Source organism: Watersipora subatra, chromosome 7 (assembly GCF_963576615.1).
Source record: "Watersipora subatra chromosome 7, tzWatSuba1.1, whole genome shotgun sequence".
In the NCBI taxonomy this organism is placed as follows: Eukaryota; Metazoa; Bryozoa; class Gymnolaemata; order Cheilostomatida; family Watersiporidae; genus Watersipora; species Watersipora subatra.
Window position 1 is genome coordinate 53670061 of NC_088714.1, and position 15812 is coordinate 53685872.

The 15812-nt window shown below is 35.0% G+C and overlaps 1 protein-coding gene across 1 annotated transcript in view; it reads right to left on the minus strand.

The window, feature by feature from the left end:
• LOC137401129 (kelch domain-containing protein 3-like) overlaps positions 1-15812 on the minus strand; it is a 54748-nt gene that overhangs the window by 11955 nt on the left and 26981 nt on the right. Inside the window, exons 5-11 of the mRNA XM_068087495.1 lie at positions 15380-15596; positions 12172-12258; positions 10462-10573; positions 9582-9766; positions 6657-6768; positions 4510-4518; positions 2411-2517 (exon numbers count right to left, since the gene is read on the minus strand). Of these exons, the coding sequence (XP_067943596.1) occupies positions 2411-2517; positions 4510-4518; positions 6657-6768; positions 9582-9766; positions 10462-10573; positions 12172-12258; positions 15380-15596 (829 nt within the window). The remainder of the gene's footprint in view (positions 1-2410; positions 2518-4509; positions 4519-6656; positions 6769-9581; positions 9767-10461; positions 10574-12171; positions 12259-15379; positions 15597-15812) is intronic.

Here is a 15812-nt window from a genome sequence, read left to right on the forward strand (position 1 = left end):
CTCTAACAACACAAAATCCCTAATCTAAAAGATGCTTTGGCAAATGGAACCGGGTGATTTTCATGCAGAAAACCAGTGACCTCACCTTTTGAAAAGAAAGACCCAAAAGGGTATTTCTATAAACTTCTATTTCTAAATGATCAAAAAGGTTAGGCAAGATCTGGGAACATCTAGTGTCAATATGCTAAGCGTAAATCCACGGAGGTCAAAGAGATATAAGTAAAAGTATAAAATATGTTTGCTACTGGCCCTCATTCACGAAGGGGGATCTTTAAATGTTGCATTTTGGGCTGAAGACCTCGTTGAAAACTGAGTTTCTGTGTTCCGACCAGCTCAGATCGAGCTGCACACTTATATAGACCAGCTAGCTGAACAGCCCGGTGTTGCCCCGGGAGTAATAAAAAAGTCTTCAACCAGAAAATTTATTTGTATTTAACATATAACAACAATTGCCATTCTAAATTCTAAACTACATATCTGAGAAAAGTGTTTTGTGTAATTGAAATAAATTAAGAGAAAAAAAACAACTGTAAAGGTTTTCAAACATGGTCAAACAATTTTTAAACTTCATATCATGAAGAAAATGTTTCATGCAGGTCGAAAAAATTAAAAAAAATGACAATAGAAAGGTTTAGATGTAAACGTGAAATAATTAGCAAGTAATAGCTAAATTAAGTCGGTTTTGCTATGATTACAATAAAAGATGACGTGGTAATAATACAATTAATACGAGCTGAGAAAACAAAACAAAAATTCTGAATATGTAGAATTAATAATACCAATTCTTGCATAGAGGTGTGTGTATAAAAAAGGTTACTGTTAAACCAGAAGCTATCCATGAAAACGTTAAACACGACGATACTGGTACCTCTCGATACCGGTACAAATGTACAAATGAGATATCATACTGTCTTTGTCTGACTGAACGGATAGATAATTTCAAGTCTCTTCCCACGGAGAAAATATAATTGTCTGCGTGAGAAGAATTGGTCTTGACCCCAGATATAGTAATTGAATCTTATGAAAAATAATTCTAAACAGGGGCATCGGAATACATGGCCGCATGGTAATATAATCAGCATGCCCTATAGCTATATCTATAGCTGGACGCACCTACACGCCAACACACTAACGCTCAGAAATATATACATGTATATAGATAGGCAAGAATTCCTAAATATAAACAAGCAAAAATTACTTGTTATGATGTTTGAAATTAATAAAAGGCTAGCATAACTTGCTGTTTTTTTAAACATTAATATATTACAATTAATTACGCACATGTAACAACAAAGAAAACATTAAATAACAGAAGTATATCCGTTTTGGACCACAAAAAGAGAAATACGTTTCAGTTTAATTGTTTTAACTTTGTTTAATAAAAGCCTCTAAAATAATTAGTAGTCTAAGCAATTTTGTTAGTTTGGTAACAAACTGTATCCATGACAACATAATGTATATATATGTAACAAAATGAATGTATTTTATAGCTAAACTAAATGCACTAGTATCAAGTAATTATACAAAAACTAACTAGATCAGCTTAAATATTTGAGAATACCAACTACATACTTGCACTGATCATTCACCTTCAAGCTGTTTGGGATAATTGTGCATATAGTTATTCTCTGTACTTTATCAGCACTCCTGCGGATCTTTCATGGCATATCGGACTGCCATGGTGCTAGTGTTGATAATTCTTAAATTTAACAATTGAAAAAAATTTTTTTTTCACATTGAGGTGCTTCTAGAAAATTGAAACTAGTGAGACATTCTGAGCTTCATCGCAGCGAGTTGCATATTCGGTCTGAACTCGGTTTTCGACAAAAATTCATTCCAGAATTTTGGTCAAAAAGTCAGTCAAAAAGCTAATCAAAAAGTGACTTATTCAAATAGCAAAACGGCTTTTCCCATTGCAAATAATATAAACAAATTTAATCCATTCTAAAACAAATAAATTATTTTACATTATTTTACACCATGAACTGTGTATTAAATAAGTGTGTAATATTTGAAATGCACTGAACTTCTCATAATTACTCTAATAATAGTTAGGGAAGGTTAGGGAAGAGAAATGTATAGCCAAATCTTTAGCCTGGCTCCTCTTCCGCAGGTTAATAAAAATGAAAATAATACACTAATACATTACGCAAAAGAAAGTCAGTATTTTGCATACCAGACACCTGCATACAACAGTTGGATACTCAGGGTAATGAGAGAAAAGTTAGAAAGAGAACGTTAGTTGGCAGTGAGCCACGCCATGGAGGTTCCTTGGCACATCTCTGGCGCATTTTGACTTTTGAAGCAAAAAGGTTTTGAACTATTTTTGGGAATTTAAGATGTTTGTAAACCAAGGTTGAATTGTGTTTTGAGACTTATTGATCAGGGAAATTGAAGGACCAAGATGTACCTTGAAGTGTCCATGCAACCAAAAACTTCTTTGGATCATGCTTGATCTTGTCAAACCGTCTGTCTTTCCCATCCTTCAAGATTCGTGTGAACAAATACAGGCCTAGTCTGAAATTAATGCAATAAATAAACTAATATATGCGTACAAGCATATGAGACTAAATGTAAACTAACTGCACAAAAATATTTGTTGGAGAAAAACCTTCCTATACACTTGGCTACACCTCCAACTACAGAATACATATATTTAGAACTTTATCTTTCCTTATTTATTCAAGCAAAATGCGACACTGATTCATCGGCATAAATTAGAAAATCCATCATGATATGTAGTCAATATTATTATATGCTTTTAGAGCATGGAGAGTTTGTTGCAGGGGCCGACAAAGACTTCATCTTATTATCGTGATCGATTCATTAGTGATCAAATATTTTTAAATTGTTAGGAGTTATTATCTCAACTAAAACTACGTGCAACAATAATAACGCTGCTATGAATTTGCTGCAAGAGTCACCAGGTCAGAAAACTAGAGAGGAGCTGACAAACTAATTTATTCAACCTAGCATATTAAAACTCGAGTTTTGCTTTCATTCAAGGTGCAAAGCTGCATTGTAAAAACGAGCACTACAAAAACGAGTTGTCAAGCAAATATTTATGCAAACAGTTGTATATGACTGGTCAAAGCGCAACGATACTCTATATGAAAATTCTGCCCAAGTAAAAATTCCAAAATAACTAAGCAAATATGAAAAAAATAAGCCGACATGAACGACAGATAAACAAGCCATATGACGCTCTTGAGTAAATAATTAACTCATTACTGCAACAGTTCGGGTAATATTAACGTAAGAACTATCTGCCACATCGGAGGCCATCGAAGCACTCCGCGACATGTTTGAAAGGACAGACAGCATCTGTATGAAATGTTATAATTTATAATAATTTGGTTTACCTCGCAGCCCACAATGCTGTGCAACCAGTTTGTATCCGCTGTCTAGGAAACCTGGCGTTTCCCCATTGCAATGTTTTATATCCTAACAGAAGAACTGTTCCCGAACCTAACAGGTCGTAAAACTTTTCTGTTTTAAATGCTGTAGCTGCTAAAAAGCCTAGTCCTTGAATTCCAAAGTCCAAAAGAGCAGCTTTTTTGAGTAACTCTAGAACGTCTTTTGTTGCCATTTCAACATATAAGATTAGGCCAAGCCGACCGTTAGGTTGGCTGTAGGGTCAGACTGTATGCTTAATTAATAAAACTGCAGAACTTGTTATGCAACGCGTAAGACTTGGCGATGTAAGTGTTTCGCAGCCAGCCTTTACAAAAAACCAACTGGAATCAACTATATGGAGCCTGAGCTAATAGGCTTGCTCGAACTCTGCAACCCTGACTTCCCATCAATCTTGCGTGACAAGCTATCGGGTAACTTCTCAGGCTCGCTTAGTTTTTGTTATTTCGAAGTGTTGGAAAATTGTTTACGCTATTGTATTAACCACGGTTATCGCGAATCCCTAAAACCTGTCGAAAAGACAACTCTCATACTTGATCTGAGTGAAACATCTTACAAAGCTTAAATACCTTGTTAAAAGGATATTATCGTCCTTTTATGCAACATAAATAAACTTTCTGCATATTTCTAAGCCTGATCGATTAACTGATAGAATATAAATCAAGCAGTTCAGCGTTAATATGAAGATCTTAGCTAAATTTTTATCTGACCTACGTTGATGAGACAGTAGCAAGTTTTGGTGGGGGTCCTACCACACAAAGCTGTCGTCAGAATAGTCACTTTTAAAATCACTGTCGTCACTTTTAAAATCACTGTCGTCACTTTTAAAATCACTGTCACCTTTTTCAAATTGGTAACCAAAACAACCTCTTTCTTCACATTCGTTATTTTAATACAAATACCTATACTGGTGGCACTGGGTTGCGTTAAAAATCTGAAACTCGCTAGGTTTAAACTTCTGCTAACCAAAAGCATGGCTCAACCAGCGACCTTCATAAGCATATTAGTGATGTTTGGGAGCGTTGCTGATTACTCCGCGAAGAGTGACAGCCGTCTTAGGTTTTTAGAGCTATATTTCTTGTACTGAAAATAGACCGAGATTGCCTTTAATAATCACTGTCAGTCACAGACTTGGAAACGGATTTGCTGTCAATGTCGTGGCATTTCATTGCTTTAATTATTTGGCAGTCTGTAAATGCTGGGCCAGATGCTTCAAACCAAAACTAGTGAAGTTTCGGTTGACCGTGGTGATTTATGAACAAATAATAAGTTAGTAACGGTACGGCAACACGTAACAAAATTTCCGTTGGTTCTAACCAAAATCACGAAATGATTGAAACACACAGAATTATTCTGCGCTGCTAGAATCGTGCTAGCGGGCACGATCTCAGCAGCTTTTGCGATTAGTATAGTCCAAGAGACGTATAATGACACACAATAGTAAAAGTATAAGTGCAAATCAACATAGTACACACGATGCAACTGCTTAGATTGCGTTATTGAATGCATTTATTGTTTGGACGCTATAGCTACAATTTGTTTATTTTTTAATTATATTTCCTTTTTAGCAGCAAAAGTTTTGCGGTAGAGAATGTCGACATCTCTAGCGCAAACAAGTCAGTTGCATCGTATTTACTATGATAACTTTCTGTAATAATTTTCTTGTGTGTCGCATTATGTTTTCGGACTACATATATCTTAAAATTTGCTAAAGTCGTGCTCGCTAACTAAAAATAGCGCGACTTGGACAGTTTTATCGTGTGTTCTATGTTGAAATGCTTTCGTATTTTTATTGTGTGTCACGGTACATGTCTTGGACTATACTAATTGCTAAAGCCGCTAGAATCGTGCTAGTTAATAATTTGTTTAATCTGTTAAAAGCGTTCGTCGACGAACTCGGTGGGCATGCACAGCTCAAATAATTCTGTGAATTTTGACCGATTAATTCTGCGTTTTTCGTGATTTCGGCCAGAACTCCGAACCAACGAAAAATTCGTTACGTGCAGCCGTACCTTTAGTAATCCTATTTACGCAATCCTCGTCACCTACATTGGTAAATGGTCGTCTCGTCTGTCACTTTTTAAATATCCCTGTCGTCGGGTCGTCAGAATCGTCACAAAACATGGGAGGACCCCCTTTGGTTGTAAAACTAAACTAATTTGCACAACTAACAGTAGCATCAGTGAATGATCACCTATGAAAGCAAGGTATGAATTGGAGAAGGAACAACAATGTAATCAACTTATTTTATTAAAATATTATTATTATTATAATAAACATTTTGTACAAGATCATAAAAAATTGTTCACTGATGAGAAAAGCGTGCTTAATATAACTCAAAAAGTGCTTATAGCAGATAGACCAGGGAAATGGAGCATTCGATGCAAAAACAGGATTTTTCAATAAAAATATGACAATTACTCCAAGCATGGATTCACCAAGAAAACCCATAAAGGACAATTATGCAAGCTGAAACTGGTAGTCATTATGAATGGAAAATGCAGGACAAATAATCTCTTCTAAGAGAGAAAGCAAAGAGTGAATAGTTGAGAAATTGCTGGTATGCATTAGTGAACTATACAAAATCTACTAATGTTTTCAAGATCATTCATAATAAGGAAGTAGCCAAAAAATAGACAATTTCCAAAGAAAAAATGTATTATGTCAATGAGTGATTGTTTTAGCACCTTGAACAAAAGACTAACTCAAGTTAAGCTTTTAGCTATAGATTAATATAGATATAGAATCAAACCAGATTCACGAGGTCTAAGTAAATTGCCCCGGTTCAGTACTCCAATCTGATAGATACATGTTTTCCAGTTTACGTAGTAATGGTTTTTCCAATGTAAGTAGTAATGGTTTTTCCAATGTAAGTGCTAATGGTTTTTCCAAACTGGCAATTACATGTTTGGCACAGTCTGGTCAGTTGAGGAAGAAACTGAAATAATCAAATTTGATATCGATTAAATGGAAATCATGTTGTAAAAATGAAATACACCATCTTGAGCTTATAATAAATATCTTCTCAGGCAAAAATATGCTACGTAAAATATTTGGTTCAGCAGCTTTGTACTTTCAAGTCAACTAGTAAAACAAGTAATAGAAGGGAGCAGCGGATAACCACAACAGTTCAGATGTGGCAGACCTTCAGAACTGCTAGCAGCATGTAAATTAGAAACTAATGGCAAGGTCAAGGGAATCATGTGAAGTTTGGCTAACTCTAAGAAGGAGAAACGGTCAACGTCTCTCTGGTAATGTCTTTTAATTCATCAATCAAATCTAAAGGCAGACATCTTGTGTAAGAGATTCTCTCCTTTACAACTGCCATCATGCACCTCGTCTTCAAGCTGGGGACTGCGGAAGAAGAGCCCAAAGAGTTTTGTAGAAAATTATTGAGAACGATTTGGGAGCAACAATGTAGATATATAGGATCTCTAGCAACATAGCATAACTTTTAGCCTTAGTTTGCGAGATCGAACTCGTGTGTCAATTCTCTCATATCTCAAATCAATTTTTCCTACATAAATAACTGAATAAAAATTAATCCCACCATCTGAAAAACCCACCTAAAACAGAACATAATGGAAAAACCGCGATTTTAGGGTGTTTGTTCTCATTCACCGCCTAGCCTCACAAAGTAACGAATACCTATTTAGTGGTTATGATTTGCAATAAAATGTAACATTATTATAAACAGTACTGTATAGAGGCCATACCTTCAAGGAGATGGTAGCAGGTAACAGCTAATATTATAACATGTTCCAAAAAGTGAGAAAAACCAAAAATTTGCGATGTAGTCAAGTGGCAACAACCTTAATTATATGTATAACTAAAGTATAATAACACGATAAGCAACAAAATAGATTTTACCCAAATTGTTATTACGCTTTCAGCTTAAAGACAAGTGAACAGAAGGCTAGCATTAGCGATACAAAGTACAGACTTTACATAGAGGTATCAATAGATGTGTGGAACTAAGCTAGCTTAGACTGGATGAACTTTTAATTAACAAAACCTATGCATGCTTTTCAACAGAACATTTGTATTTTCACATTCATTTGTAATCATAAGCACCTTCATTTGTAATCATGAAGTCCTTTATTGTAATCATGAAGTCCTTTATTGTAATCATGAGGTCCTTTATTGTAATCATTAAGTCTTTTATTGTAATCATAAAGTCTTTTATTGTAATCATAAAGTCCTTTACTGTAATCATAAAGTCCTTCGTTTGTAATCATCAGTCCTTCGTTTGTAATCATCAGTCCTTCGTTTGTTATCATAAAGTCCTTCGTTTGTAATCATCAAGTCCTTTGTTTGTAATCATCAAGTCCTTTGTTTGTAATCATCAAGTCCTTTGTTTGTAATTATCAAGTCCTTCATTTGTAATCATCAAGTCCTTCGTTTGTAATCATCAAGTCCTTCGTTTGTAATCATAAAGTCCTTCGTTTGTAATCATAAAGTCCTTTGTTTGTAATCATCAAGTCCTTTGTTTGTAATCATCAAGTCCTTCATTTGTAATCATCAAGTCCTTTGTTTGTAATCATCAAGCCCTTTGTTTGTAATCATAAAGCCCTTGGTCTGTAATCATAAAGTCCTTGGTCTGTAATCATAAAGTCCTTTGTTTGTAATCATCAAGTCCTTTGTTTGTAATCATCAATTCCTTCGTTTGTAATCATCAAGTTCTTTATTTGTAATCATCAAGTCCTTCGTTTGTAATCATCAAGTCCTTCGTTTGTAATCATCAAGTCCTTCGTTTGTAATCATCAAGCCCTTCGTTTGTAATTATCAAGCCCTTTGTTTGTAATCGTAAAGCCCTTTGTTTGTAATCATAAAGCCTTTGTTTGTAATCATCAAGTCCTTCATTTGTAATCATCAAGTTCTTCATTTGTAATCATCAAGTCCTTCATTGTAATCAAGTCCTTTACTTGTACTGATTAAGTCCAGTCTATCCACTTGGCTAGTTTCAAGCTTTTTGTTCTCTCCTATTACCTCCACTTTCTTTATGGGAGATCTTGGTCATATTCTTCATAGCTACTTGTTTTTATTCTAAGAAAAGTATTATTTTCTTTTTCACTACTACTGTTCATACAAGTCTCAAATCAGGATTTTAATATTATAAAAAATAGGAAGCCCTTAATTTTATTCGAACATCATACTACCAAAGTATATGAACGATGACAGCGTACTGATTTATATAACTACAATATTTGGAAGACATTCCGAAACCAGTCGAAAGCCTAAAGGTGAAAATTTCTTTGAAGTTCAAGTTACCCAAGTGTTCTTTCTGTTATGCCAAACAAATTTTATGTAGTGGTTGCCGTAAGGCAACGTTTGACAGTTATTATCTAACCGGTACAATAGTTGTAGACTATTATAATTGTATCATGGCTTGAAGTATTATCATAGGTCATATAGTTGTAAACTATAATTGGGTCACATAGCTGTAAAGTATAATCAGGTCACATAATTGTATAGAAGAACTAGGTCACATAAATGTGAAGAATACTCAAGTCGCATAGTTGTAAACAATAATCAGGTCACAATGTTATTGAGTATAACCAGGCCACATAACTCTAAAGTATACTCAGGTCACATAGCTATAAAGAACAAACAGGTCACATAGCTTCAGAGTATAATTAAATCACATAGTTTTAAAGAACAACCAAGTTACAAAAAGTTGTAAAAAGTAATCAGGTCCCAGAGTTGCTAAGAATAATCAGGTCACGTAGCTGTAAAGTATAATCAGATCAAATAGTTATTGAGTATAACCAGGTCACAAGGGATTAGAATTTGATCATTTAATAAACTGAGTGATAATGTAATCAGGTTACATAACAACGGAGCATATATAAATAAGTCACGCGGTTACAGAGTAGAAAAAGTTCGTAGGGTTGTGGATTATGAACAGGTCGCCTAGGTTTTGTGTATAACAAGGTGACATAGGTATTGAGTATAATGAGGTCACAAACTATAAAACAAACAGGTATCATGTTGATAAAATAAAAATAGCTGACATTTGTTTAGAATGCTAATGGGTATCCACAGTTATAGTATATAAATAGGCGACATGGTTATAGAATTTAAACAGGTCACAATATGCACATTGCGCCCAAATAAATACCCACTAACAAGCGAATAGAAAAGGCTGAAGAATGAGTCCTTCTTACCCATGTCAAGGACATTCATATCAGAGAGCTCCATTAGGGCATCCTCTTCAACTTCTGCAAATCCTACTGCGCCTTCCAGCGCTTCCATCTCTCTATCTATCTCTGCGTCCGTTTCATCATCTCCCTCAGGCACTCTCTCTACATCTCCCCTTTCTCCCTCACTCGAGCCTAACACGAGTTGAGGACTAAAACACCACAAATTATTTTCTTGGGTATTTTCGTACAGTTCAAAACTATCTACGTCTTGGAAAACAATACAGTAATATTGCGGTCTGACATTAGGAGCGATGATTTGTGAGCCATAATATCGGTAGATCACTTTGAGAACGAATGAGTTTTACGTGAATCAGTATGTTATTGAACGGCCATTAGTTTTAGCAAAAACCGAGAGCAAGAGAAGACAACAACTAAGAACATATATCAAATAGCTTTGGCTTATATGAAAAACAGATTTCAATAACCATTATCCAAAACTGACGGACCTCCAAGGAGGCTTGGTTTTTTTCAATCAAGGAGACAAAACAGAGCGTCAGAACAAACTACAAACGTGGAGTATGTCAGCGAGCATATCTGAAGAACAGCTAAATTATACCTGTTAACTTCAAGTTAATGATAAGCATTTCAGACGGTTTAAATGATATTAAATACTTCTTTTTATAATTCTTAGTGTGGTAAAATCTCAAACCTTCATTTATTTTATGTATATCCATTCTCTCACACAAAATATTCGTAGCTTTATACACCTCATTGAGGCACAGAGTATTTTGTCAAGGATTCGTGGCTAAGCTTCGACCCAACACTGGCTAACATTTTTGCATGAAAAACCGCACGCAGGTAAACACCCCTTCACATCATGGAGCTTAATGAATGTACTAGCTACCTTGTGCCACCAAATATAAAGATTTCATCATCAACCCTGCAGCAGGACGCCCGCCTCCTAACCCTAGGGAGGGAGTTACCAATTGGCTTGCATATGCTCCAGACAGCCATCTCTGCAATATACATATTACACGTAACATCTCTGCAATATATACACGTAACATCTCTGCAATATATACATGTGACATCTCTGCAATATATACACGTAAAATCTCTGTAATATTGACACGTAACATCTCTGCAATATATACACGTAACATCTCTGCAATATATACACGTAAAATCTCTGTAATGTATACACGTAACATCTCTGCAATATATTGACGTAACATATCTGCAATATATACACGTAACATCTCTGCAATATATACACGTAACATCTCTGCAATATATACACGTAACATCTCTGTAATATATACACGTAACATCTCTGTAATATATACACATAACATCTCTGTAATATATACACGTAACATCTCTGTAATATATACACGTAACATCTCTGTAATATATACACGTAACATCTCTGTAATATATGCACGTAACATCTCTGCAATATATGCACGTAACATCTCTGCAATATATATACGCAACATCTCTGTGATATATACACGTAACATCTCTGTGATATATACATGTAACATCTCTGCAATATATATACGTAACATCTCTGTGATATATACACGTAACATCTCTGTAATATATACACGTAACATCTCTGTAATATATACACGTAACATCTCTGTAATATATACACGTAACATCTCTGTAATATATATACGTAACATCTCTGTGATATATACACGTAACATCTCTGTAATATATACACGTAACATCTCCCGTGTTCAATGAGCACTATTACCTAATATGGTGAGGGTGGACACATGAACAAGGCTAGGAAAACTGAGGCACAACTGCAAACACATTAGCACGAAGGCTTGAGATGCAACACCTTACTGTAGTGCCATTCATGTTAAATCACCGAGCAGTAAGTCTACACTGCTGTGTTGTCTTATTAATTGTGTGTGAACTAATTTAAAGAGATCAGCATTCTCCCTACTTTTGTCTGACTAAGTAAATGAAGATTACCAAGATGAGATGAACTTACTAATATTTTAGTAGATTTGAGCTGAAAGTAGTTTTTATCATTTTTGATGTTTGAAGTGATCTGACTGCTAGGATGTTCCAGGACTAAAATCGACAAAACTTGATCACAGTTAAAATGCTCAGAAGAAAAATTTGTGACAAGTGATGTTGCTAATTGCTATCATGGCCATAGTTGATTTGGGCTATGGCGTTCAAGATGTAGTGTTCAATGTCTCTATTCTATCAATCTCTTTGCAACTATAGATGTCATAATTGCACTTACGCCTGATCTGAGTGTTTTAACCACGGTCAAGTTTTGTCGATTTTAACCTTGAAACACCCTGGCAGTCAAATCACCTCAAACATCAAAAACAATCGCAAATGATAGAAAAATACCGATAATTTCTGATAACATTTACTGAAATTTTGTTTAAGTTTATCTCTAACAGGAAAAGTTCTGACAAATTTGACAAAAAATATCAATGGCCATCTCCTTCATATGTACTGATGTAGCTAAATGATCCAGCTATTTACCATGCTATAGTAAAAACGTTTTCTGAAACTCCCAAAAATATTTTCTACAAGAAACCATTGAAAGCTTGTAAATTAGAAAACCAACACTTGCCTGGGTCATAAACATGCAGATCGTTATAGTGAATGTCCAAGATGCCATTGTAGCCCCCAAAGACGTAGACCTTTCCTCGGTGCTCAACTATTCAGGAAATCAAATAAACAAACTTAAATCTTAGCACAGTGTTAAGGTCAGAGTCTGGGTGGTCTTACAACAAACAACATACAAAGCTTCATCATTTGTCAGTACAACATAAAATATGAAAATCGGAATATAAATCATGCATATTTTATTATACAAATATAAAGATGGAATATTGCTAGATTTCCGTTATAACAAAAGGAAATTGAGCCAATTTTAAATTTCGTATCCGACAATAACTTATCTCTCACAATAGCATACAGGCAAATGACTGCCTTAGATTAGATTACCTCATCAAGCAAGTTTTGTAACATATAATGTAAAATTCCAGTAAATATTTCACATTATGATAAAAGTAAACTCCAACATGAATGAGGTAAAAACACGAGTAAAAACTGGTATTCAAGCATATCGCTCATTTGCTATTCAACTTTGATAATGGTGAAATGAATTTTATATTAAAAACTATAACAAAAGTTTCAAAGAGTAACTTTTTTAATATTCGGTAAAATGAAACGGTTGTAACACATTACGTCAATAAAAATTTCTGCATATAACTTGGCATTACAGAAGCTGTCTAACCTTCGTTACCTTTTTAAGTTGTCGCAGTTTGAATATATTCTTTCAGGCTAAATATTTTAAGGTTGACTTGCAACAAAATTCATATTACAGTTATTTGGTATCAAAAGATCAACCATGTCTTACTCTGCTGTGTTGTGGGTGCCAAATGTGTGGAAATGTGACAAGCTCTTAAAAGCTCAAAAACAAACAGGTAATCGCAGCCATCACAAAAACGCCGCAGATTGGAATCTCTTTCCAAAACGGCTCAAATGGGACGTAGTTGAACACGATGGCTTCAGTTTACACTTTCATGCAACCTCACTCGTCGAAATATTTTTACAAATTTACTTCACCATACTTCACTACTTCAATATACTACACGCATTCAATAAAACCATGTCTGTTGTCCTTACGCGTCTATTTCATCATAATTGCAACGCTGTCGCTTTGAGCACTGATATCTCAAAACCTACCATAAAAATTCGCTTAATTTTTTAACCTTTGCTCAAAGGAGTGCATATCATCCTCTGATAAACATGATGAGCCTGTTGGTCACTTGTAATAGCCGATAAATGCTGCAAGAATTGTTCGTTCTATTTGGCAGGAAGTATGCGTCACATGATCAGATTACGGCTAGATGATTAGACCAGGCTGAAACAAAACTGTAAAGTAGCGAGCATCTATATTTAATACAGGCTTTCCGGTAGAACCCGAAATGTTTGCTATAAACTAGTGCTATGAAAAGTTTCATATTGAGCCTTTTATAGGCCTTCAATTACACGTGATAACATCACGTGTAAAAAATATAACCACAATGTTTGAGTACGCCATCGAACTAACAAATTCCAAACTACGGCGTTTTCGTGATAACTGCGATTAACTGTTCGTTTTTGAGAGCTTGTAATCACATTTCCACATATTTTGCACCTACAACACAACAGAGTAAGACATAGTGAATCCTATGATACCAAATAACTAATGTGAATTTTGTTGCGAGTAAACCTTTAAAAGTATATATACAGCTAGTATAGTATACATTATGCAGTGTTATGTATTTAGGCCTCATTAAGGTGATTTTCTCCTGTATATAAGGTCAAATATATAGACAAATTGGTTAAACAGACAATCTGTTAAACAGGACCACCCACCACCCGTAAAGAGGCTCAACTGTAGCTAGTATTTTTGTGATAAATTTTTGATCTCTCGAGTTGACATTCTCGATACTAATTGATTACTAAAATACTCCTTTAGCAAAAACCCTTTTAGCATTTTTGCACCAGTTTATGTTCGTAAGAAGGTTCTAGGCTATGGAAGGTTCAAGGTCTCAGACTAAGTGTTGGGTATATACTTATTCAACTTTGATTGATTGTGGTACTTTTTCCATCCAGTATTCCATCAATACGTCTATTTAGATGTTTTGCTCATTGGCCATTTATTTGAAAAGCTATCCATATTGGCATATCAGCTGAGCCAAACAACTCACTACCCCGATAGTCCTTTTTGATGATAGTTGACTGTACAGTCATACCTCGACATACATGTACATACTTGCCTCAACATATGAGACAAATTTGAGATACGAGCAAGTTTCTGTCTTGAGATATAAAAGAAATTTGAGATACGAGCAAGTTTCTGTCCTGAGATATGAGACAAATTTGAGATACAAGCAAGTTTCTGTCTTGAGATATGAGACAAATTTGAGATATGAGCAAGTTTCTGTCTTGAGATATGAGATAAATTTGAGATACAAGCAAGTTTCTGTCTTGAGATATGAGATAAATTTGAGATACGAGAAAGTTCTCAATGTGGCCATAAGTGATCAAGTATGCACAAGGCTGCTTTTAAGAACAGCATCAGTCAAATCAGTTGGTAAAAGTTTTAAAAAGGTCAGCTCAATGTGATAGTGAAAACGCGAGAAGAACCACCAAGCCGGAAGAAGATAATACACAAAGAAAATGAGGAGAAAGTCTGAATAAAGTTCTATATAAGATTAGAATTTATACTCAAGTGTGTGTTTAGTAAACTAAACCCATTTGAGTTAAATTTAAAGTTTATATTATGTCACCAAAGTGCAGTGTACCGAACAAGTAGCTATCAAGTCTCTCACGCTGCCATTAGCCGCTACCGTCTGTCTCGAAGGTACAAACTCTATATAGTGCTTTATATAGTAACACTATACTTCGTTTCAGATCGCAACCACTATAAGTATTTGTTACTTTGTGAGAGTAAGTAGTGAATTACAACAATTAAAAACGTGTTTGCCATCGTAATACCCTGTTTTTAGGTAGTTTTTTTATTAGAATATGGAAATGAAATAATTTATATCTAGTTATTTTATATAGAAAATTTTGCATTGAGATATGAGGAAATTGACATATGAACTAGTCCCAAATCGCATTAAGCTCGTATGTCGAGGTGTGACTTGACATCGCACTTTTACAGAAATATTTACTCTAACATGGCGGTCTGATCTTGCAAAGCAGATCTTAGAGCAATATAGCTATTCAACTATTGGTTGCTATACTGTTAGGAAGATTATAGCCTCATGTTCTAAACTCACATGCACAATGACTTCTACGGCCCGTTGGAACATCTCCGCTAACTGTTGGACAAGTCCAATGCCTGTCCCTAGGGTGATATATATAAATTCTATTATCGTAGGTGTTAGTGTTGTTATTGTAAATGCCACCATACAGATCAGTTCGCCCTCCAAACACAATCATGCAGTCTTCCCAGGTAACTGCCGAGTGGAAATCTCTCCCGAGTGGCGGCTGACCCTGTTAACAAAAATAATACTTGATCAACTTGAATATGATTCATATTCAATTCTAAAATAGAGACAGTTACTTCTCAGAGATTGCATATTACTGCTCAGCTGGGTAAAAATGTTGAACAGCTGCTTCAGATGAATTCACATAAAACTTTTGCAGATTGCATCGGAAAGTAATGGTATTTTTTATTATGTGTGATTGTTTTTGATGTTTGCGATCATA